This window comes from Hyla sarda, chromosome 3 (genome assembly GCF_029499605.1).
Source record: "Hyla sarda isolate aHylSar1 chromosome 3, aHylSar1.hap1, whole genome shotgun sequence".
NCBI lineage: Eukaryota > Metazoa > Chordata > Amphibia > Anura > Hylidae > Hyla > Hyla sarda.
In genome coordinates this window covers 96,096,675-96,123,530 of record NC_079191.1, presented here as the reverse complement: position 1 = coordinate 96,123,530, position 26,856 = coordinate 96,096,675, and the positions used below count along the sequence as shown (strand labels likewise).

General features: G+C 39.4%; 1 protein-coding gene across 4 annotated transcripts in view; it reads right to left on the bottom strand.

The window, feature by feature from the left end:
* Positions 1-26,856, bottom strand: part of KIF1A (kinesin family member 1A) — a 331,661-nt gene that overhangs the window by 59,753 nt on the left and 245,052 nt on the right. For 2 of the 4 annotated variants that reach the window (XM_056564691.1, XM_056564692.1), the window contains 5 exons: positions 23,011-23,104; positions 22,729-22,877; positions 16,238-16,416; positions 2,416-2,553; positions 1,545-1,772 (listed from right to left, as the gene is read on the bottom strand). In XM_056564691.1, the coding sequence (XP_056420666.1) occupies positions 1,545-1,772; positions 2,416-2,553; positions 16,238-16,416; positions 22,729-22,877; positions 23,011-23,104 (788 nt within the window). The remainder of the gene's footprint in view (positions 1-1,544; positions 1,773-2,415; positions 2,554-16,237; positions 16,417-22,728; positions 22,878-23,010; positions 23,105-26,856) is intronic. The other 2 variants (XM_056564693.1, XM_056564694.1) reach the window with 1 other exon arrangement.

The window sequence follows — 26,856 nt, the reverse complement described above, 5'->3', positions numbered from 1 at the left end:
AGATATGCTGATGCCATAAGGGTCTGACAGTGGCATTCTCACAGCCAAGCTGAGCATGTGTATAGGGGGATTGGGAGAGATAACAGTCAGTCCAGCAACAGCTATTTTATGTGTATGGTCAGCTTTAGTGCTGGGTCTCTAACACGAATCACTCATACACATATTATTTATCTTTTTAAAGATGTGTCTCTAACAGATTACATATTGCTGAGCAATGGGATACTGTATACCCTTCTTTCAAAAAGGGTTGGGGTTGTCCAAAATAAACAGCTCCTTTTTTACCAATATACAGTGATTATCCAGATTATTAGAAATTTAAGACTGTTTATGGAGAAAGGTATTATGCTCCTATCGAAATGGCCTGCAATGCTTTTGTTCTTTAAAGAATGTATCATAAAGCGAAAACACTTGTATAGGAGCACTGGGACCAGTATGATACCGCTCTGTTTTTAAGGTTCCTTGCCAACAGCAAAAAAAACTATTACATCAGTTGTACGCTACTTTGTTGGATTGAAACCTTTGTTCGTTGTATATATTTTCTTTACCACATGGTCTCTCATAATCATCTGGGCTAACCTTATGTAGACTGATGTAAGACAATTAAAGAAGATATTCTTCAGAAAATTAAATTAGAAATGTTAAAATATATTTAATAAGGCAGAAGAAATGACCAGCTCAAAACGAAGCCGTGATTTGGCCATTTACACAAGTCTCTTTGATGCTCAAAAATTAGTGATTTTTGTCATCAATAACTCTATGTCTTAGCATTGATGCAATATTTATAAAAATGCAACTTTTAAAATAAAAGCACACATTTTTTGTGCAATTTGACTCTATCTATGGCCATATTTAGAACTAAAAAACAAATATATCTTCATACTATCTAAAGCATTTACTGTACACAATAGACTATTGGTTCAAATTAATATGTATTATACACCAATGTGATAAATTTGCAATCCATTAACAGCCTTCATCTGTTATAAGAATAACACAATATGTAATGATGAAAGTATGTAACCTTTGATGCCCTTCCTAATCAGTACTGTATATTATGTATTTTTAGCACAGTGGTTCCTCAATGTGCTCTTAGAAGGGGATTCAAGAAATCAAATTCCCATTATCAAACATTGATGGCCTATCTGAATGTTAATGTCTTGGGAAAACTCCTAAAAAGAAACCTTGTTTATAATTTTAAAACATGATAAAACTTAAAGAAAAAAATACTCCATTTTTTATTATCAGATTCATTAGCAACATGACTGGTCCGAGGGCTCGGTAATGTGTGATATGAGTGTTTTCATAGCAATTTAAGATAAACTATAAGAATAAATAATACAAATATCTCAACAATCGAATTATAAAGAGAACAAAGTCATAAAGTAGATTATTGACTTATGGCATTATATAACTGTGCATTGCAGGTCTATAAGATGGTCTGAGACCTCTGACTTTGGTGCATACCAGCAGTGCTGCTGTAGGGAAGAATATCACCCCGAAAGAGCTGGTTGCTTCCCAGCATGCTCTGGGCAGACCTGACGAACCTTCCCACTACACTGAACAGAGGGGAGCGGTCATGAAACGGGTCGGATCTGACAGCACAGCAGGGATGCTTCTGGGATCCGTCTTCCTCTTCCTCCTCATACTCCAAACCCTCCTCCTCTTCAAGTTGAGAGGCTGAATCAGGGCCCTCGGAGCCAGGGCTTGAGAGGGTGGGGGAGGGGGTTAATTCGGCCATGCTGTCGCTCATGCATGTGGTGAATAAGGGAGAGCTGAGATCAGAAAGGGGGAGGGTGGAGGTTAGTACAAGACAGAATTGATTATTTCACACCATGGCTGGAAAACCCAAGGGAGCTAGGGAAAGGGCTTGGGAATATAAACTGGTGACATAAGAAAAATGGCAGGGGTACACAGAAAAATAGAAGATTATGAGTGAAAAGCTACAAACCAATGGACAGAGAAAAGTTGTGGAACGGGGAAGAATGGGTAAGCAAGATCAAGAGCAAGAAGAAAAATTTCCCCTGCTAAATAAGTTACATTTACATTAATGGCTTAAGATACTGTTGCTAGAATAAAAAAGAACAGTAAATTACCAATTATACATGTTCTTGGTTGTGTCTATCTGATACTAAGGAGGAACCAAAACAAATGAATATTGATATCACTAGTGCTATACATTTATGTAGCTGGATGTTTCTACATGCCACTAGTTGTTATTGAAGAAACTATTGAGCACCAGTGATTTTAAAATTTTAAGGGATTCTCTCACAATAAATCCGGCCTGAGTAAGATGACATTGTCTGGTAATACTGATGTAAACAAAAAATCCATTCACTAGTCAAATATGTGTTCATCAACTTTCCAATCCAAGGAGATCATGCAGCTTACTCAGGTTGGGGCGGAGGAAGAACTTACCTTCCCACTAAACGGAACCAAGGGAACCGATCATAGAATGGATCTCCTCCAGTTACTACATTATCACAGTCTTCAGTCAGTCCAGATGGAAGCTCAGCTGCACGGTCATACATCTCACGCATCATGTCCAAGCGTTGCCTGTAAGGGATATTAGCTATTATGCATGAGTAAACTGAAAGACACTTTGTCTGATGGACCCGTTGACTTATAAAGGGTTTTGGCATGTTGTGTTGTTTTGATGGGAAGAATAGCGCATCATGCTGTACTTATTCTTTCTGTCAAATCTAACTGAACTACCAGTGAAAGCTCTGAACTGAACCACTGATGGTAGTGTGGACAGAGCCTTATTAGAGGCTGCATTGATTACATTGCAATATTTAGTAAGACTTACAGTACCAGCAACACCAGCAATAAAGCAGTTGATAAATCTCCCCTTAAAGGAGAACTCCGGAATATAAAAATTGGCCCCCATACTGCCGGCAGTAAAAAAAATAAAGATGTACATACCTTCCTTTGCTCCCCCCGGTGGTCGTCGAGTCATACTGCGCTCAGCCAATCACTGGCCGCAGTGAAGTCCCGACTCGGCCAGCAATAGGCTGAGTGGCAGTGTGAGAATGCTGCAGGACACAAAATTCTTCACTACACTGGCACCTGCTGCCGAGGCAGAAAACGTCACACTGCCGCTCAGCCTATGGCCGGTGATTGGCTGAGTGCAGTATGACTCGCCGACCACCAGCAACCAGGAAGAGGATCGCGGCAGAGACCGGAGCCGGTTACCGGAGGCCCCGGGGGAGCGGAGGAAGGTATGTACATCTTTATTTTTTTACTGCCGGCAGTATGGGAGACAATTTTTATATTCTGGAGTTCTCCTTTAAGGCTTACACCATCAGACATGTAGTGAAATATATAAATATATATATATATATATATATATATGGTTCCTCAAAATTAATGCAGCACTACTTCCCCATAGAAAACCGGTGCCAGCGTCCAGACCAGATCACAGTCCATGCAATAGAAGAAAAATGGCGCAGCAGTCAAAAAGATGCAAAATAATAACGCTGGTGATACAACAAACCAAGGGGTTTTTATCCCCAGTGCAATCAATCATAGTAATCAAACAATAAAGCATAAATACATTATAATATTACATATGGGCAAAATCAAAGTGCAATCAGAGTACCGCAGTACATCATAAAGTGCATAGCTCCATCATAATTGCTGATAATAAACACAGATGTATAACATATACAATCAGATAGACTTGACATAAAATGACAGGAGTTGCTCACCCGCTCTGTAAATCAAGATGGCGATACCGGCTTGTACACAAAACCTGGTGCTGAGTAAATCCCGTATCAGGGCAAAGACAATTGAGTTGGTGTATCCACCATAATTCTCTTTTCCTCAAAAGTGCCAGTCTGTCACCCCCTCTAAACGGAATGGGGACATGGTCTCTTGCTGTAAAGTGTAGGTCCTTCTCGCTATGGCCTTTCTCACAAAAATGTTTTGAGACAGTTAAATCCCATCTCAATCGTCTAATACTGTAGCGGTGGTTGTTAATGCGTGTTTTCAAACTCCATGTTGTTTGTCGCACATACAGTAGCTTACATGGACAGTAAAGGACATATTGAACCCAGGAGGAGTCACATGTAAGGAAGTGTTTGAATGGGCAGGTGCGTTGGGTTGAGGGGTGCACGAAGACTGTACCTTTGGTTATAAGTGGGCAATTTATGCATGTTAAGCAAGGGAATGAGCCCAGTCTTGTTATTCCTATTGTGGTCTGCCTCAGCCCACTCCTCGGTCCGACATGTGACCAAACCGATCTATCTTTAAGATTTTTAGACTTCTTGTATGACATCAGAGGATTTAGAGAAAGTTCTTGAATATTTTTAAAGCTATCTTTCAAAATGTACCAATGTTTGTTAATGATTTTGGAGATTTGGCCATGTAAGCTAATGTATGTGGGACAAACAACATGGAGTTTGAAAACACGCATTAACAACCATTGCTACAGTATTAGACGATTGAGATGGGATTTAACTGTCTCAAAACATTTTTGTGAGAAAGGCCATAGCGAGAAGGACCTACACTTTACAGCAAGAGACCATGTCCCCATTCCGTTTAGAGGGGGTGACAGACTGGCACTTTTGAGGAAAAGAGAATTATGGTGGATACACCAACTCAATTGTCTTTGCCCTAATGGCCTAAATGTTGAGTTCAATGCTATCTAGGTTACATACACTAGGCCATTTGATGATGTTGACCTAACCACAGCAGATATAAGGTGATACACATCAATATTATGATAATAATTTTAATATTTTTCAACAAGGATTTGCAATGGATATTTGTGAAGGAAGATGCTACTCGCTCTGTCAAATGCTCATACTTTTTATTGTTTATTTTGAATAATGCATTATGGTAATGAGCAGCTGCAATTTTTGAATATATTTAAAACACTGTTCTGATCAATGAAATTAATCATTTATTTCACACATCACCAATATTCCAATTTATTTTTATTTTTTTTACAGACGCACATCTTAGGTTTCAATGACGGATATTCAATTTATTAATTCTTATTTGGTATTTTTTTATTTTATGACAATGTGTTCCCAGATTGACCTTGTGTTTAGTAATAAATGTAGTAATTTTTTAACACCGCCGACGGGCTGTAGGGGGTTGACCAGGTGACATGGGGCTGCGAGGTCTCTGTCATCAGAGTCCCCCAGCTACTATGAGTCCTTGGTCTTCCGAGTTCCCTTTCATCCAGGGGCCCAACATTAGTGGGCAATATGTTTCTATTTGAATATATAAAAAAAAAAAATTCAGAACACTATAATGAGGTCATCTGAGGGTTTACCTGACCATTTGGGTCCATAGGTCTTTGGTAACCGTTTATTGTTTCTATTTTATTTGTTGGGTTTTATAATTTTGTTTTTTGGTTTACATAGTATATAATTCTTTTCATATTATTCATTAATTATTTTTCCTATTTTTCATTAATTTTCATTTCATATTTTTATTTTCTTTAATTTTCATTTCATTTATATTAATTTATTTATTCAATTTGTATTATATTTATTTATATGTATATATTTTTATGTATTATTATTTTTTTCCATATTTTTTTATATTTTTTTCTATCATTCTTCATTCACACCTACATACACTTTTTCAGTTTCTGGTTTTTATTAGTAGATACACATAATATACACACATACTGGTTTATGTTATCACATAGTTAATTTTAATTCACAGGTGGATGTATTTTCATACACTTTGTTATTTGCACTTTATTGATTTTAGTTCACCCTATACACATTGATCATGGCCGATTTGTTCAATGGAGCATACATGTTCTAGTGCACTCCACAGCCACTATCTACTTACTTATATTATTGACACAGCTGATTCCAGAAGGTGTTTATATGGGTGCTATGGTGACTGGGCCGACGTGACTGCCGGGATCGCGGATCACATAGACAACGCGATATTTGGTCGCGTGTCACGTGACCCGCTATCACGTGATTCGACCTGGGTCCCGGAAACCACACAGCACCAGTTTATCATGCTTGTTCAGTGGTTTTGTGTACAAGCCGGTATCACCATCTTGATTTACAGAGTGGGTGAGCAACTCCTGTCATTTTTATAAGTCTATCTGATTGTATATGTTATACATCTGTGTTTATTATCAGCAATTATGATGGAGCATTATATTTCAGGCCTCATTGTTTTTAGCTAAAGCACACAATGGCAGCTATGCATTTCATGATGTACTGCGGTACTCTGATTGCACTTTGATTTTGCACATATGTAATATTATACGGGGACATTTATCATCGTTGCTTTGGTAAGCAAGTTCTGTAGTCCTTTTTTTCTTGCTATTTTTTTGCTTATGTATGACATATTTGTCATACTATCACAGAGGCTTGCATGAGCAAAAACCAATAAATCCCTTTTAAATACCATTTTTTCTTAGCACACATAAGCAAAAACCAATGACTACAGAACACCACTTTGCAGCAATATATATATATATGTATATATATATATATATATATATATATATATACACACACACACACACATTTTTTTACCACAGATTTTTCTACCTAAATGTACTTACTCATTTTTTTTTTTTTTGTTACTTCTTATTTCAGAATTCACCTAACGAGGGGATAATATATGTACCCTCGTATATAAATTATGGTAAATGCCCTTAAATGACAAATATATAATCTACTTGCACTTTCAGAATCATTAATTAGGCCTAGATATATAAAACTAAACTTTAATAAATGACAAATAAATTTAGACATAGAGACATATAAATATTTTCAAAAACAGTACAACATTGTGTCTTTCAACCAAATAAGGGACACAAATCATAGGTAAGGTAGGGAAGGGGTAAAGGGTACAGGTGAACCCCTACTCAATAAAGAGCCCTACCTAGTCTGATGTCCTTGCCCTCACTAGTCAATAAGTGTGGACAGGGGTTGGGTAATATGAACATTCCCTTGTAAACAATTCATCAACACAACAGGTTTGTATAGCATCTCGTGCTCCCTTTCCAACGCGTTTCTCCCTTAGCAAATGACTAGGGTTCATCAGGGAATGGAGGAGAAAATTTTTTAAATCATATAAATATCAAGAATCGCAGATAATGTACCGTAGTAGAGTTAAATCAAATAATACTAAGACACAGTTGAGTGGGTCACGACTGTCAAAAGATAATAACAGTCAAGCCTGCAAGCTGAGTTCATTAAGCAAATGTGTATAAATCAGTCCATTATTTGATAAGAACGGCCCCTTCCAAAGCGATACCAGCTTAGGGCCGAAGAAAACTGTAACAAAAACAGAAAAATATATATACCAATCAGGTTACTGTTGAAGATTCTCACATATAGGCATATACAAAAAAGAAAAAAGATCAAGTACCTCTGTATTAAGTTCACAATGGAACAACAGAAAAGCGAGATGATCCCAGTATAGTTCAGACAGAGCTAAATTAATAGGATATAGATGATCCCAAAAGCTGTAGAGATAAGATCCACCATTTATCAAAAAATATATATATATAGAGCAGTGTGACATAGTCCCTACACATGTGCGAAGAAAATAAGAAATGATAAAAGATAGCATACCAGGTTCAAATCAGGACCTAGACACGCAATCGGAAGATGGTACAGTCCTACAGATTAGACAGTGTTGGCCCATCCTGATGCAAGCCAAAGTACGTCCCTTCTCATACAGTAATTACTGTGAAGGACAATAAGAGCCAAATAACAACATCGCTCCCAACAATGTGTACAACAAGCCAAATTAAGCGTGCAAGCCTGGTCTAGGAGTCTTACCCTGATAGTAAAGTCCCATAGATGGAGCCGTGGTCAGAAAGTAAGACTATGTGTCCCTGTTCATTCGACTCAATGGCCTTCCTAACAATCAAGGATATCAAAGTCAGGCTAAATAAAAGTGCCAACAAAACGGTCAAATCATATGAAACACCAATGTGGACAACTTACCCCGCCCAGAAAGCTCAGACGCATGGACCCACAAGATGCGCGTGTCTAACCTGAGTCCCGCGCCCTTTTTATATCAGTCCAGACAGGAAATACAGAGGAGGTGTGTAACAGACTAAACACTGCGTTTCCGGCCTGTGGAACGCACTCATATGTCAGCGATTCCCGGCCGATGCTCAATCCATGCTGCTGATATAGTTTAGTGGACTTCCGTCCAGTGATGTAATTTCCTGGACTTCCGCCCAATGGAACGCATCCGCGTATCAAACGGAGATAGTGTGAAACTTCGATGCGGGTCACCGGTGGAACGCAAATGCATATCGCCGGCCTTCAAACAAAAAGTAATAGTTGCTGATTATTGGGCCCTATTAATTTTAAGCCCAGTGATCGTATATATACAAGGGACATCGCAAATATGTCCAAGTGGCCAATTAACTATCAATATTATCAATCTGATAATTAAAGCGATAGCCACACTTATGCGCATGCGCCCGATGATAGAATACTTCTATATAGGCGATGCTAAAAATATCTATATCAGCAGTGTTGTAAGAACTGATGAACAACAATGGTGGCTTAATAGGGGCGCATCTCAATATATCCTTAGTGTAATTGCATATGTTAAGGTACTTAAGTATAATACAAAGTGATGAGGGCTATAAAGTAACAAATAATAATAATTAATGAATAAATCAAAAGAAATAATGCATAGTGATGTGAACTCAACTCCAAAGCTACATGATAAATCATGCTCACTCAACTGTCAATTAGATGGTCAAAAAATACGTGGTAGTACCACTACCAAAAAATAGACATTATTATAAATGCAGGTAATTCAAGATGAACCTGATAATTATATTAGGCTATAGTCGAATAGATTATTACCAAAGGTAGACAAGAATCTGGTTACATAAGGCATCTACAAGGAGACTCCTTGGTGGTCAAGCAAACATCATAGATTCACTGACAGAGTTAGTGATCTATGATAACACAGGAAAATTTGAACAAATCAAAGCATTGGCCTTCTCCAAAAATGAATTATAATAATCCCATGGGTTATATAAACGAGCAAAACGATATCTGCTCATTTAGGCCATGTGGAGTTACCGTCGGAAGACGGTAGATCCACCTGGCCTCTACTTGCAATAGCCTCTTATTGACGTCACCTCCCCTGACATCATGTTTGAGTACTTCTATAGCCTGGAAGCTAATATTCAGGGGATCAGCCGAATGCTTTTAATTCATATGGAGTGCCACCGGTTTCTCCTTCTTGTGTTTGATATCATTAATATGTTCAAGAATTCGGCGTCTTAGTTCTCTCTTCGTCTTTCCAACATAGCCCAAGGGGCAGGGGCAGCTGGCTAAATAAATAACTCGAGTTGTCTTGCAGTTGGCATAATTGTAACATTTGTATGTTTTTTGGTCCTTATAGCATTGGAACGTCTTAGATACCCGTACATACCTACACGCTTTGCATGTACCGCATTTGTAGGTACCACAGATCTTGCGGTCCAGCCACGTACCGGGGGGTCTGGGGGGGGGTGTACAAGCTGTGTACCAGATGGTCCCCCAAATTCTTGCCCCTCCTATATGTAATCATCGGGCGGTCCTCAATCAGTGGACCAATTATTGGGTCAGTTTTTAAAATAGACCAATGGTTAGAAATGACGTTACGGACCTCCCGTGCCACCGCGTCAAAAGTCCCCCTGCTTCTGAAGGATCTGCTTCTGAAGGTTCAGGACATCACTTTAGAGAGAGATAGCTTCCTATGTTCAATCAATGTGGAAGCTTTATATAGCTCAATCCCCCATGATTTTGGAATTAAAGCGGTAGCCCACTTCTTGCGCAGTCGTAGCACACATTTTCATCCTCACAATCAATTTGTTTTGACTTTATTAGAATTCATTCTCACTCGGAATTATTTTACTTTTAATTCCCGTTTCTTCCACCAGCTCAGGGGCACGGCCATGGGCAGCCCATTGGCGCCCACCTATGCCAATTTGCTCCTGGGCTGGTGGGAGGAAGTATTTGTTTTTGGGGAGAATGGTTTTGAGTTCTTTCAACACATTTCTTTTTGGGGCCGCTACATCGACGATGTGGCGGTCATTTGGACAGGTACACAATTAGGTTTTGAAGATTTTGTTTCCACACTTAATCAGAATCCGATCGGACTCAAGTTTACATTTGAGATCCACAGAGACTCCTTGGTCTTCCTTGACGTCCTCCTCAAACGAGGGGAAACAAGCTTGGTGGAGACAACTATCTATCGGAAGCCAACGGCGGGGAACAACCTTCTAAACTGGAAAAGCCATCATCCATATGCCCTTAAAAAAGGCATACCGAAAGGACAGTATTTACGAGTTAAAAGAAATTGTTCTTCACCTGCTAGTTTCCATTCGGAGGCTAACGAACTGCGCAAGAGGTTCAAACTTAGGGGTTACCCTGATAGGATCCTTAAACAGGCCTATGTTTAGACTAAAGATCTGGATAGGGTTACCTTATTACGATCAAAACCCAGAGATCAAGACCAAAATCCCCCTCCGATTCGTATAGTGGGGACTTTTGACGCGGCGGCACGGGAGGTCCGTAACGTCATTTCTAACCATTGGTCTATTTTAAAAACTGACCCAATAATTGGTCCACTGATTGAGGACCGCCCGATGATTACATATAGGAGGGGCAAGAATTTGGGGGATCATCTACACAGCTTGTACACCCCCCCCAGACCCCCCGGTACGTGGCTGGACCGCAAGATCTGTGGTACCTACAAATGCGGTACATGCAAAGCGTGTAGGTATGTACGGGTATCTAAGACGTTCCAATGCTATAAGGACCAAAAAACATACAAATGTTACAATTATGCCAACTGCAAGACAACTCGAGTTATTTATTTAGCCAGCTGCCCCTGCCCCTTGGGCTATGTTGGAAAGACGAAGAGAGAACTAAGACGCCGAATTCTTGAACATATTAATGATATCAAACACAAGAAGGAGAAACCGGTGGCACTCCATATGAATCAAAAGCATTCGGCTGATCCCCTGAATATTAGCTTCCAGGCTATAGAAGTACTCAAACATGATGTCAGGGGAGGTGACGTCGATAAGAGGCTATTGCAAGTAGAGGCCAGGTGGATCTACCGTCTTCCGACGGTAACTCCACATGGCCTAAATGAGCAGATATCGTTTTGCTCGTTTATATAACCCATGGGATTATTATAATTCATTTTTGGAGAAGGCCAATGCTTTGATTTGTTCAAATTTTCCTGTGTTATCATAGATCACTAACTCTGTCAGTGAATCTATGATGTTTGCTTGACCACCAAGGAGTCTCCTTGTAGATGCCTTATGTAACCAGATTCTTGTCTACCTTTGGTAATAATCTATTCGACTATAGCCTAATATAATTATCAGGTTCATCTTGAATTACCTGCATTTATAATAATGTCTATTTTTTGGTAGTGGTACTACCACGTATTTTTTGACCATCTAATTGACAGTTGAGTGAGCATGATTTATCATGTAGCTTTGGAGTTGAGTTCACATCACTATGCATTATTTCTTTTGATTTATTCATTAATTATTATTATTTGTTACTTTATAGCCCTCATCACTTTGCATTATACTTAAGTACCTTAACATATGCAATTACACTAAGGATATATTGAGATGCGCCCCTATTAAGCCACCATTGTTGTTCATCAGTTCTTACAACACTGCTGATATAGATATTTTTAGCATCGCCTATATAGAAGTATTCTATCATCGGGCGCATGCGCATAAGTGTGGCTATCGCTTTAATTATCAGATTGATAATATTGATAGTTAATTGGCCACTTGGACATATTTGCGATGTCCCTTGTACATATACGATCACTGGGCTTAAAATTAATAGGGCCCAATAATCAGCAACTATTACTTTTTGTTTGAAGGCCGGCGATATGCATTTGCGTTCCACCGGTGACCCGCATCGAAGTTTCACACTATCTCCCTTTGATACGCGGATGCGTTCCATTGGGCGGAAGTCCAGGAAATTACATCACTGGACGGAAGTCCACTAAACTATATCAGCAGCATGGACTGAGCATCGGCCGGGAATCGCTGACATATGAGTGCGTTCCACAGGCCGGAAACGCAGTGTTTAGTCTGTTACACACCTCCTCTGTATTTCCTGTCTGGACTGATATAAAAAGGGCGCGGGACTCAGGTTAGACACGCGCATCTTGTGGGTCCATGCGTCTGAGCTTTCTGGGCGGGGTAAGTTGTCCACATTGGTGTTTCATATGATTTGACCGTTTTGTTGGCACTTTTATTTAGCCTGACTTTGATATCCTTGATTGTTAGGAAGGCCATTGAGTCGAATGAACAGGGACACATAGTCTTACTTTCTGACCACGGCTCCATCTATGGGACTTTACTATCAGGGTAAGACTCCTAGACCAGGCTTGCATGCTTAATTTGGCTTGTTGTACACATTGTTGGGAGCGATGTTGTTATTTGGCTCTTATTGTCCTTCACAGTAATTACTGTATGAGAAGGGACGTACTTTGGCTTGCATCAGGATGGGCCAACACTGTCTAATCTGTAGGACTGTACCATCTTCCGATTGCGTGTCTAGGTCCTGATTTAAATCTGGTATGCTATCTTTTATCATTTCTTATTTTCTTCGCACATGTGTAGGGACTATGTCACACTGCTCTATATATATATATTTTTTGATAAATGGTGGATCTTATCTCTACAGCTTTTGGGATCATCTATATCCTATTAATTTAGCTCTGTCTGAACTATACTGGGATCATCTCGCTTTTCTGTTGTTCCATTGTGAACTTAATACAGAGGTACTTGATCTTTTTTCTTTTTTGTATATGCCTATATGTGAGAATCTTCAACAGTAACCTGATTGGTATATATATTTTTCTGTTTTTGTTACAGTTTTCTTCGGCCCTAAGCTGGTATCGCTTTGGAAGGGGCCGTTCTTATCAAATAATGGACTGATTTATACACATTTGCTTAATGAACTCAGCTTGCAGGCTTGACTGTTATTATCTTTTGACAGTCGTGACCCACTCAACTGTGTCTTAGTATTATTTGATTTAACTCTACTACGGTACATTATCTGCGATTCTTGATATTTATATGATTTAAAAAAATTTCTCCTCCATTCCCTGATGAACCCTAGTCATTTGCTAAGGGAGAAACGCGTTGGAAAGGGAGCACGAGATGCTATACAAACCTGTTGTGTTGATGAATTCTTTACAAGGGAATGTTCATATTACCCAACCCCTGTCCACACTTATTGACTAGTGAGGGCAAGGACATCAGACTAGGTAGGGCTCTTTATTGAGTAGGGGTTCACCTGTACCCTTTACCCCTTCCCTACCTTACCTATGATTTGTGTCCCTTATTTGGTTGAAAGACACAATGTTGTACTGTTTTTGAAAATATTTATATGTCTCTATGTCTAAATTTATTTGTCATTTATTAAAGTTTAGTTTTATATATCTAGGCCTAATTAATGATTCTGATAGTGCAAGTACTTCTTATTTCAGATCCGTGTATCCTGTTTACTCCTTCGGATTAGGTGGACTACTTCGATGACCAGCATTTTTCTTTGCTCAATATTAATAAAATGATTAATGAGGGCTTGTGGGGGAGTGTTTTTTGTAATAAAATTTTTTTAAAACCTGTTTTTTTCTAACTTTACTTGACAGGATTAGTAGTGGAAGCTGTCTTATAGACGAAGTCCATTACTAAGCCGGGCTTAGCGTTAGCCACAAAAACAGCTAGCACTAACCCCCAATTATTACCCCGGTACCCATGGCCACAGTGGTGCCGGGAAGAGCCGGTACCAACAGGCCCGGAGCGTCAAAAATGGTGCACCTGGGCCTAGGCGGTAACAGGCTGGCGTTATTTAGGCTGGGGAGGGCGAGTAACAATGGTCCTCGCCCACCCTGGTAACAGGCTGTTACTGTTTGGTTGGTATTTGGCTGAGAATAAAAATAGGGGGGACCCTATGCGTTTTTTCTAATATTTAATTATTTATTTAAAAAAAAAACGCCAACGAAATACCAACCAAATACCAACCAAACAGCAACAGCCTGACATTACCAGGGTGGGCGAGGAGCATTGTTACTGGCCCTCCCCAGCCTAAATAACACCAGCCTGTTACCACCTAGGCCCAGGAGCGCCATTTTTGATGCTCCGGGCCTGTTGGTATCGGCTATTCCCGGCACGCCTGTGGCGTTGGGTACCGGGGTAACAATTGGGGGTTAGCGCTAGCTGTTTTTGTGGCTAACGCTAAGCCCGGCTTAGTAATGGACTCCGTCTCTAAGACAGCTTCCACTACTAAGCCTGTCAAGTAAAGTAAGGAAAAAACACAACAGGTTTAAAAAAAATTTTAGTACAAAAAACACTCCCTCACAAGCCCTCGTTAACCATTTTATTAAAATCAAACAAAGAAAAACGCTGGTCATCGAAGCAGTCCACCGAATCCGAAGGAGTCCACAGGATACACGGATCTGAAATGAGAAGAGAAAAAAAAACACAAAAAGTGGGTTAGTACATTTATTATCACCTGCTCGCACATCTCCCGCCCCGCACGACTACAACTCCCAGTATGCCCTTACAGTAAGGACATGCTGGGAGTTGTAGTCGTGTGGTGCAGGAGATGTGTGGGCAAGTGACAAGCTTGTCCCCTGCCCCCAGCTGCAGGACTACAACTCCCAGCATGCCCTTACAGTAAGGACATGCTGGGAGTTGTAGTCCTGCAGCTGAGGGCAGGGGACAAGATTGTCATTCGCCTGCACTGCACAACTACAACTCTGAGCATGTCCTTACAGTAAGGGCATGCTGGGAGTTGTAGTCCTGAGAGAGACGCAGTAAGAGAGACGCAGAGTTGTAGTAAGAGAGACGCAAAGAGACACACACACAAACACACACACAGTCAGAGAGACACACAACACACTCACAGAGACACACACAGAGTCACACACAGTCACACAAACAGTCACACACAGTCACACACACACACAGAGTCACACAGTCACACACACACACACACACATAGAGTCACACACAGAGTCACACATACATTGTCACACACAGAGTCACACACACACAGTCACACACAGACAGAGACACACAGACAGAGATAGAGACAGACAGAAAGACAGACACACACACACACTCACCCATCACTCCAGGCGCCCTGCGAGTAACGTCTTTGACGGAGGGACGTCAGGCCGGCGCAACCGAAGACGTGGGACTGGAGGCCGGGCACAGTGCAGGTGAAGGCCGGGGGGGGGGGGATTTGGGTGTTACGGACAGGCCCAGCAGGGGTGAAAGCCATGGGGGGGGGGGGGGGGCCGTCAGACTCCTATATCCTCTAATGTTATGTCAATGTTCCGGTCGGGTCCTGTGATTGGCTGCTGGTCCTGGTATATGTTATAAGGAGCCCGGGCTGACATTACAGTGCAGCAGCCCGGGCTCCTCATACTGCCTCCCCGCTACCCTCACTTAATAATGATGGGGACACTGATATACATCCCCTCTTGTCTCCCGCCTGCGCCGCTCAGCTACCGCTGCTACAAGACTACAACTCCCAGCGTGTCCTCTCTGTAAGGGCATGCTGGGACTTGTAGTCTTGCAACAGTTAGCAGACAGATGGGAGTTGTGTGGCGCTGGCAGGTGAGAGGGGTGGGATGTAAATCACTGCAGTGTCCCTGTAGCGAAGTGAGGGTAGCGGGGAGAAAGTATGTCGGAGCCCGGGCGGCAGTAGCTTTTCCTGCTCCATGTTGGAGCTGGAGTAAATATAGTAAATTTTTACGGCCGTTGCAACATTTTATTGCGCAGCTGCGACTGTCGCAGTTAATAAATACCTGACTAAAGCAAATCCATTTTGAAAAATTTACTACGTAAGCAAGTTTGAATTTTCTTGCTTTTCTTGTACTTCACGCAAATTGTCACACAAAAAAACACACATAGTCGCAGTTGTGATAATTATAGTAAAGAAAACCTGACTGAACCCCTTGATAAATGTCCCCCGTAATGTTTTTATGCTTTATTGTTTGATTACTTTGATTGCACTGGGGATAAAAATAAAAAAAATTACCTTGGTTTGTTGTATCACCATGCTTGAAAAAAGCTCCATTGAGGAGCTGGAGTGTCGCTTTCTTTGCTGGACATGATGGAATAAACCCACCGTTATTTTTTGCATCTTTTTGAGTGCTGCACCATTTTTCTTCTATCTATATATATATACGGTATATATATATATATATATAAAGGCTGCAACATTACCTAAGTTTTTCCAGGGTCCAGTAGTGAGTTGCACCATTCTTCTGGTCTTGAACTTCCACAGCCACAATGGTTCTTGGGAAGGGACGTTTCTCACGTTCTGAGTGGGCATCAGGAGGCAACAGGTCGGGTGGAAGTGGCGAATACAGTGTATCAGTCAGCAGCACAAACTGGAACTGTACCTGGAAAGACAAAGATATTGGTCATTTTAGGATGCTAAACCTATAAACAGAGATGATTGAATCAGATGAATCCGATTTCATGAAAAATTCGATTTGGACCGAACCCAAATTTCCACTCGGTTCGAAATAATACATTTCTTCATTCACTCCATTTTGTTATTACTCTAAGGCCATGAGTTTTTTCTGTAAAAAAAATGTTTATTTAACGAAATTTTTATTTTCTATAACAAAATTTAAATAATTTTTAAACAGGGACTTATTTATGTGGGCGGGCAGGGACCTAAAAATGTAGCCGACAATAATAAAAACATAGAAAGGGGCCATTTAAACGTAAAAATTTGATATTTTTTAGAATTCATTTTGTATAATTCATAGAAGCCGCGGCACAGCCACTCTTCTGTGCGATCCTGCACTATGTTCTGTGATGTAATGTTCTTCACATCACAGATTCATATTTCCCGCAGGTAGCTGTGATTGGTCAAATGGTTCCAGCCAATCACAATTCTCTGCAGGAAATATGAATAATAGGTATATATATATATATGGCAGTGCAGGGGACCAGAAAAGGGCGTCCGTGCCCCGCATCTATACATTATACATGACGATCGCAGGGTGTCAGGAGTGACACCCGCTGTGATCTCTCCTTAACGGCAGGTACTACTACTCCGAACATGGAGCACATCCTGCTTCATGCTGGGAGCTGTAGTACCTGCATTAATAGACAGATCCCAACAGGTGTCACTTCTTACACCTGTTCTGATCTGTCTATAAATGCGGGTACTACAGGGACTAATTATTGGGAGCGATATATATATTTTCTCTTTAGTTTTTAAGCCCCATTTATTTTTATTTTTTTGGGCATTTAGATGTGCTGGCATGAATAATTGCAGGGGTCAGAGACGAGCCGAGGACAGGGACATCAGTAATATGTATAATACACTAGGCAAAACAAAAAACAAAAAAAGGCTGACAGTTCCCTTAATTTACCAAAAATCCATAAATTTACAGAGGTTTTCTATCAGAAATAAAAGATATTTCAAATTGTTATTTGCAGAGGCAGATGGCCAGGACAATAATGTATGTATGTATTTAATGTAATTGGTAAAGATGTTGTCATTGTAATTATACAGTATGAGCTGGCTTTAATTGACAAATTACTGAAAAACTCTTCTTACAATTCCAATATCTGTGCTCTGTATGTGAATATTTTATTTTTTATGTAGGGGATGATGGAAGTTGTAATTCCAGAATTCCAGTACAGTGGTTGCAGCGGGGCCGGCAGGGAGTCTATGGCCGCCCTGGGGTCGTATGAATGGAAGCAATAAAGTTTTGAAATATACAGTAGCTGCTCTAATTAGAGCAAATTAAGGTTAACCGAATAATGAGACCACATCCGATCAAGGTCAAATCGGTAGGTAATAGAATATCCAAGGAATGTAGTTGAAATTATTAAACCTTAATTGGCTGCGGTTTTATTATTCAATTAAGGTCTTGCCCCCCTATTTCTCCACTCATCTGTCTGCTGTGTATACATATGCATAGACATATAGATAGCTATATGTATATACATATATATATATATATATATATATATATATATATATGACAAATATATATTTATGATCTAATGTGAAAGTTTACATCTACAGTATATATTATTACATAATATCCATATGGTGCATATACTCGATATGCTGGGTCCTGCAACAGTATTGAGATATGAGACAGTCAGTTTGCAAACAGTGCAAAATATATGTTTGCAAACTGTCCGTGGGTACCTCCGATACTGCGACATATCTGACCTGAATTGAAGGAACGAGACCCACATCCTATTTGAGTACCCACGGACAGTTTGCAAACATATATTTTGCACTGTTTGCAAATTGACTGTCGGTGGGTCCCGCAGCATATCCCAATACTGTTCCAGGACCCAGCATACAGAGTATATGTACCATATGGATAATATAAGACCAGAAGCAATGCAATGGAGTCACTGAATGATAATGAAGCCAAAATAAGTTTTTATTGGTAAACATTAAAAACCAAACACATATATTATAGGGGGAAAGAACATAAAAAAATGTGGTATCACGGCGTGTCGAAACGCGGGTTGAAGTGGCGTCATCCGGGCCCCTGTATTGCATTGTTTACCATTTGGCTTTGTGGGTATTATTCCTTACTCTTTATATTCCTTTACTCTGTACTGTTTTGCCATTACCTGTTATCATCAGCACACGGCACTTTGTAATGTCTTTTTTTTTGTTTTTATATTTTTCTGTTTAGGTGTGTATACACACACTAGTTTGTTCAGAGCAGTTTGCAATTCCACCTGGATAGGGAATAGTTAATTCTCTGAACGATTTGAGAACTCGGATGGAGTTATTTAGCCAAAGTTCTCTTGCATTCTGGGGCTGGTTATTGAGTGCAATACTAATATGTCTCTTTGAGCTACATTCTGACTATGCCTGCTTGAGCATTTACCTTGTATTTATCTTGTAATTTTATCTGGGTTTTTAGCCATGTTATATAGCATGCTTCTTGTATTTTAGTCTGTGTTTCATTAGTCGGTTTTATGATTGTTTGTTCATTCTGCTCTGTCTGTGTTCACACTGTGTCTGAGTCTAGCTTGCACCCTGTACTCAGTATGTTATATTCCTGTTTGGTATTCGGACTCATCCGGTTCTAGTCTAGTCTAGTTTCCTACTAGGTCAGCATTTTGTCCACACGGTGGATTGTGTCCGCTGGCCAGTAGCCTATTTGGCTTTATTATTAATGGCTACTCCTATAGTGGAGTGGGGAGTCCAGTTTGTATGTTCTGTGTCCCAGTATGAACAGTGTCCTATATTTATATCATGTTTGGTTGATCTGATCTTTGTCCTTTGTACTTGTACCTGTTTGTGAACAGTGTTCTATGTTACCTGTTCAGTTTAGTGTTGTGGCACTCAGTTCTTCTCTTTATCCCCTTCATCTCCTGGATTTTGCTGTATACTCATATCATGCCTAGTCTTGTTCATTTTATCATGTCTGCCGTTTATGTGATATTCGGTTTATGAACTGTTTGTTAATTCACTATATTCTGCTCTGTTTGTGAGTTTATATTCTGCCCTGCTAGTATGTGTATTCTGTCTGGTATAGCTGGTTGTCCAGTAGTTTTCTATTTCTGTTCTGGTTTGTGACCGACTATGTATATTATTTGGTTTTACGCCACTGCACTTTAGCGCAGGAAGGGCCGATGCCCAGTTGTCGATCCACTGTTTTGGTGGATGGGCAAGAAGCCAGGAGAGAGGTTTTAGTCAGTTTAGGGCTCACTCTCCCTGTCCCCAGTCGTTTCCTGACAACTTTACTTGTTTTGCACCTTTATGCTTTTATGCACCTAACATGCCGGTGTCTGCTGATTTTCAGCTACATTTATTCAGCATGAGTTATGCCCCATGAATATCATCCTACTTTATGCAGGGTGTCCGGTGATGCTGCATTTTTTTTATGTTCTTTACTCCTATAATATATGTGTTTGGTTTTTAATGTATACCAATAAAAATTATTTTGGTTTTATTATCATTCAGTGACTCCATTGCATTGTTTTTGGTCTTATAGTTTGTTGGGAGCTCTTGAGTACTGCAGAATACCCTTATTTTGCACTATAATTCCACATACTGTAAACTTGATTGTTATTGCACAAATTGCACAGCATACGGCATTACTACATGTTATTGCACATTTGTCCGTACCTTAGATTATTTCTGCTTGTGTGGGAGTTCAAGATACAAAATTACAAAAATATATATAAAAGTCCGGAGACTCTATTGCAGCTTCCACATAATTATATGCAACAATATCCAGAATCGTCCTTATTATTAACGGCTCCAGTATATTAGTCTTGTAGAGCCTATTATACATCTGTTGTAGCATACGGCACCCAACAACATTAGTGCAAAATAGTCTATTGTGCAAATATATCCAAACTATTTTTATATATTCATTTCCACTGCTTTATAGACATCTAATTCATAGTTCACATTCAATGCGGTATGTAATCACTCATTGCAATTGTCCAAGCAAGTAGCGCACTCTAAACGGTATTATATTCACTTCCACTGCTTTATGGACATCCAGTACACAGTTCACATTTAATGCGGTATATAGTCACCAACTTGATGATCCAAACAAGTAGCACAATTTCAGAATATATTCTATTTCATGAACCATTTAAGTTAGCATGCAATACTATGTGTTTTTTAATGCATTTTTTTGTATTCATATTTTCATTAAAATTATGACATTGGGACATACAATGTATTGCCTTTTACTCATGTATGCTGTTATAGGTCCAGGACAAACCGCAGCAATAATGTCCATTAACCATATGACCATATTCAGACTCCCAACAGTCTACTTCGCGGGATTCTTCATTGAAAGACCAGTATGTATACTAAGGATGTATACTGGTATATGTAGAGGACATATGTTTATATACATATATATATATATATATATATATATGTCTATAGATAGTATATATATATATATATATATATATATATATATATAATTAATTTTTTCGCTCACACAGCAGACAGATGAATGAAGAACAGGAAATAGGAGGGAAAGACCTTAATTGAATAATAAAACCACAACCAAATAAGGTGCAACCACTTGATCTACATTCCTTTGATGTTCTATTACCTATTTGACCTTAATTGGATGTGGTCTCATTATTCAGCCTTAATTTGCTCTAATTAGAGCAGCTACTGTATATTTCAAAACGTTATTTCTTCCATTCATACGGCCCCAGGACGGCCATAGATTCCCTGCTGGTCCCGCTGCAACCACTGGAATTCAGGAATTACAACTCCCATCATCCCCTATATAAAAAAAACTAAAGATTTTTCACATACAGAGTAGAGACATTGGAATTGCAAGAAGAGTTTTTCAGTAATTTGTCAAATAAAACCAGCTCATACTGTATAATTACAATGACATCGTCTTTCCCAATTACATTAAAAGCATACATACATTATTGTCCTGGCCATCTGCCTCCGCAAATAACAATTTGAAATATCTTACATTTATGGATTTTTGGTGAATTAAGGAAACTGTCAGCCTTTTTTTGCCTACTGTATTATACAGTTATTATTGCTGATGTTCCTGTCCTCGGCTTGTCTCATGCCCCCTGCAATTATTTATTCCAGCACATCTAAATGCCCAAAAAATAAAATAAATGAGGCTAAAAAAGTAAAGTGAAAATATATATAATATCGCTCCCGATAATTAGTCCTAGTAGTAGCTGCATTAAAGGAAAGATCAGAACAGGTGTAAGAAGTGACACCTATTGCGATCTGATCTATCTATTAATGCAGGTACTACAGCTCCCAGCATGGAGCAAAGTGTCCTCCATGTTGGGAGCAGTAGTACCTGCAGTAAAGGAAAGATCACAGCAGGTGTCACTCCTGACACCCTGCGATTGTCCTGTATAATGCAAAGATGCGGGGCACGGACGCTCTTCTCTGGTCCCCTGCACTGCCGTATATATATACCTATTATTCATATTTCCCGCAGAGAGTTGTGATTGGCTGGAACCATACCAAATATAAATCTGTGATGTGAAGAACTTCACATCGCAGAACATAGTGCAGGATCAGGCTGAAGAGTGGCCAGCCGCCCGCTTCTATACATTATACAGGAGGATTGCAACGGGTGTCAGAAGTGACACCTGGGGCGATCTGTCTATTAGTACAAGTACTACTACTTTAATCATGGAACAGTTTGTTCCATGATGGGAGTAGTAGTACTACCTAAAAAATGTAAAAAATAAAGAAAAAAATTTGAAAAAAGTTATAAACACACACACACACTTTATTATATCGATTCGCCGTGAATTTATTCGGATCTGATTGAATTTTTTCAAAAAATTCGGCGAATCAGACGAATCTAATTTTTCAAAAATTCGCTCATCTGTACCTATAAAGTCTAAAAGGAAATATGTAGTATGGCAGCCAATACTTTGCCTTGCTCCCAGTGCTGGCAACCAGCAGTAAACCTGTGGCTTACATGGCAGCCATTAGGGACATTTTTTGTTAGCAAATAATCTATTGTATACTGTTATAATGTTTTATATGTTAGTTATCCAGTGCAGAGAACTAAACAGACTTCCATAAATTATAATTTATTTATAACTTAATTATCAATAGACAAATGTAAAAGATGTAAATAGAACAAAAAAATTAATAAAATAAAATATAATATGCTGCATATAAGGAACAAATGGACAGGATAGTCATCCTTAAAGTCTCTAAAATATTTTGTCTGTATTACCTTCTTCTTTAGTTCCACGCTGATTGCATTTGCTTCCTTCAGGAAGATGGCATTGCCCCAGAGCTGGTCACGCAGTGACGTGAATTGGTACCATTTCCACTTTCGAAAAGCCCACAGAGCCAGATCATACTCCTGATCTGTCCACTGAACTAAAATATAACAACATATGATTGAAATTATAGCTTGGCTCTCATAGAGTAGTTTTTGTGTGACAAACTGGTGCTATGAGATGTAAGCAGCTTTTTTATGTGAAGTTGTTAAACCTGTAGGTAGCATTTTTACCATCGTCCTCAGGTTCTTCCTCCTCTTCATTGACCTCAGCAAAATATCTAGAATCCATCTGTCTTTGCAGTGCTTCCAGACGACTTTCATAATCCTGTAGTGTAAATGAATAAATGATATGCATTGCCAAATAATATTGTCACTGCAAATTAAGCCATAAAAGTTATGTTGGGTTCACATATATATATATATATATATATATATATATATATATATATATAAGTTTTATGGGGATAATTTTTTGGTGAAAAAACTGACCCCAACTGGTTCAACAACTGATACAAAAATACATCAAAGGTCATCAGGCTTTTTCACATTTTCTACTACAGAAGTTTTAGAGCCTGATATTAAAATGCAACAAGATGCTTTTTCCATCGTCTGGACCAGTCCAGAATCCTTACTGATGTGCCCGATGTCTTGAACAATCCCATTGAGAATAGAAAGTATTTAACTTCCCTACAATGCTGACACAAGAGAAATAAGGGGAATGTATCGCTTAGATATTTTTTTTTCTGATTAGACAGATACTGAAACATGTTCTTTTTTATTTTGTTTGTAATTTTATCACTTTTTTGTAATTTTTTTTAAAAACTTTTTTTGTACATGCAGGGGCTGCCATCTTTCCTGATTTTTTTTAACAGCATTTAGAGATGTGCTTTACAGCAAGTCCAATGGACAAAGGCAACAATGGACAGGAGCTGTCCCATTCACATGAATAAGAAAAGTGGGCATACTCTGTGACCTTTGTAGAGGTTATTTCACAGGGAGAGGGAGGCTGAACTCCTATTAACCTCAGACCTGTCAAAAATGACAATCTGAGTCTGGAACAGTAGCAACTGGCATTTTTGGGTTGGGGAGGGCCAAAATAAAGGGCCCTTGCCACCCCGGTGGTGTCAGGCTACCATGTTTGGTTTGTATCTGCGTACTTTTGGAAAATAGGGGGGAACCGCACACAGATTTAAAAAATTTAAAAATGTATATACAGGGCAAAAAGACAAAATGTTGTTTTTTCCACTGTTTTCCAAAACCAGCAAGATACAAAACAAGCAGTAGCAGCCTGGCACCACTAGAGTTGAACACTAATCCAAAGTAAGGGGTACCAAGGTAAATAGTCACCCCCCTATGACAATGATGAATCTGCCCTTGGAGAAAAATAGTCGACATACAATATAGACAAATTCTACCAATGAGGCGTAGATAGTTTGTGTAAAATAAAACTTTTACTCAAATATTGTTATAAAAAACAAACAAAAGTATGAGAAACACATGTGAAGAAATGGCCCACCTTAATAGTATACAATATATAACAAATACAATTAAATATTAAGGCCAAATCGTGACCTACAAGGAAGGGAATAAGGATACAGGTGAGTACCTATCTTAAATATGATATGATATTTACCTATCATTAATGACCCTATCTAAGAATGTCCTAACCCTTACTACCCATAAGTATGGAAAGGGAAGGGATAAGCTATAGCGGCTACCACAGTGGTAGAAAATAAGCACCTGGCAGCCTTATGTACCACAATTCTCATGCTCCATGGTCCAACGCCTTTCTCCCAAATGTTGACGATGGGTTCATCAGGGGTGGAGGAGAAATAGAAGCAAATAAAAAATACAACCTTAAACAAGATATGAGAAGATAATATATATATAGTGGACCAACAGAAATTAAAAGAACGCTAAAGTATGTCTCAGCATGGTGGATGGAAAAGAGTAGTCACCATCATGAAAATCGTCACTAAGATTGTCAATTTTGTCTCAGTCTAGAGCAGGCATAGGCAACCTTCGGCACTGCAGATGTTTTGGACTACATCTCCCATGATGCTCTTTCAGCCAAAATGCTGCCAAAGCATTATGGGAGATATAGTCCAAAACATCTGCAGTGCCGAAGGTTGCCTATGCCTGGTCTAGAGCATAAATGTTATGTCTCAAGAAAATAAATGAAAGAGAGGAACACCAAAAAATAGTAATAGATATAAGAGAGGTCTGTAATAATTGTAATACCAAGTTACAGCCATTAACATGTAAGAAGGTAACATATAACACAGTTGTTGGTTGTTAGCTACAAAAATAGATCTCTGGATAACCAATATTAAGCACAATCACATGTCACATAACAGTTGACAAACATGGGTATATAAAACTGGCCACAAGTGCATCGTTGTGTGTAGCCAGGGCATAGCCATATTAGATTTTAATGCATGTCATGCCGACGCTGGTTCAAGCAGTGTTATGATGAACACGTAATAGATAATCTTATGGCTATAGCGGAACAAGCTTGCAGACCTACGAGTGATGGTGCCCCTCAATATAGAAATGATAAATAGATGCCGCTACTCAGTGTATTATAGCATAGTCAGGCTACAGCATTCCCGGGCTTCAGGAGAGGATGTCAGCTAATGTGGCAAGACTGTGACTCCATCTCTTCCATCCAGCATACGGACCCCTCTTACATATATTACTATTTTTTGGTGTTCCTCTCTTTACTTTATTTTCTTGAGACGTAACATTTATGCTCTAGACTGAGACAAAACTGATCGTCTTAGTGACAATCTCCATGACGGTGACCACTCTTTTCCATCCACCATGCTGAGACATACTTTAGCGTTCTTTTAACTTCTCTTGGTGCACTATATATATTATCTATCCTTTGTTTAAGGTTTTATTATTTATGTGCTTCTATTTCTCCTCCACCAATGATGAAACCATCATCAACATTTGGGAGAAAAACATTGGACCATGGAGCATGAGAATTGTTGTACATAAGGCTGCCACGTGCTTATTTTCCACCACTGTGGTAGCCGCTATAGCTCATCCCTTCCCTTTCTACACTTATGGGTAGTAAGGGTTAGGACATTTTTAGGTAGGATCATTTTTAAGATAGGTACTCAACTGTATCCTTATTCCCTTCCTTGTAGGTCACGATTTGGCCTTAATATTTCATTGTATTTGTTGTACAGGGTGGACCATTTATGTGGATACACCTTAATAAAATGGGAATGGTTGGTGATATTAACTTCCTGTTTGTGGCACATTAGTATATGTGAGGGGGGAAACTTTTCATGATGGGTGGTGACCATGGTGGCCATTTTGAAGTCGGCCATTTTTAATCCAACTTTGTTTTTTTCAATAGGAAGAGGGTCATGTGACACATCAAACTTATTGGGAATTTCACAGGAAAAGCAATGATGTGCTTGGTTTTAACGTAACTTTATTCTTTCATGAGTTATTTACAAGTTTCTGACCACTTCTAAAATGTGTTCAATGTGCTGCCCATTGTGTTGGATTGTCAATGCAACCCTCTTCTCCCACTCTTCACACATTGATAGCAACACCGCAGGAGAAATGCTAGCACAGGCTTCCAGTATCCGTAGTTTCAGGTGCTGCACATCTCGTATCTTCACAGCATAGATAATTGCCTTGAGATGACCTCAAAGATAAAAGTCTAAGGGGGTCAGATCGGGAGACCTTGGGGGCCATTCAACTGGCCCACGATGACCAATCCACTTTCCAGGAAACTGTTCATCTAGGAATGCTCGGACCTGACACCCATAATGTGGCCGTGCACCATCTTGCTGGAAAAACTCAGGGAACGTGCCAGCTTCATTGCATAAAGAGGGAAACACATCATCATATAGCAATTTCGCATATACAGTGGCCTTGAGGTTTCCATTGATGAAGAATGGGCCCACTATCTTTGTACCCAATATACCACACCATACCATCAATTTTTGTGTTCCAACAGTCTTGGAGGGATCTATCCAATGTGGGTTAGTGTCAGACCAATAGCAGTAGTTTTGTTTGTTAACTTCACCATTCACATAAAAGTTTGCCTCATCA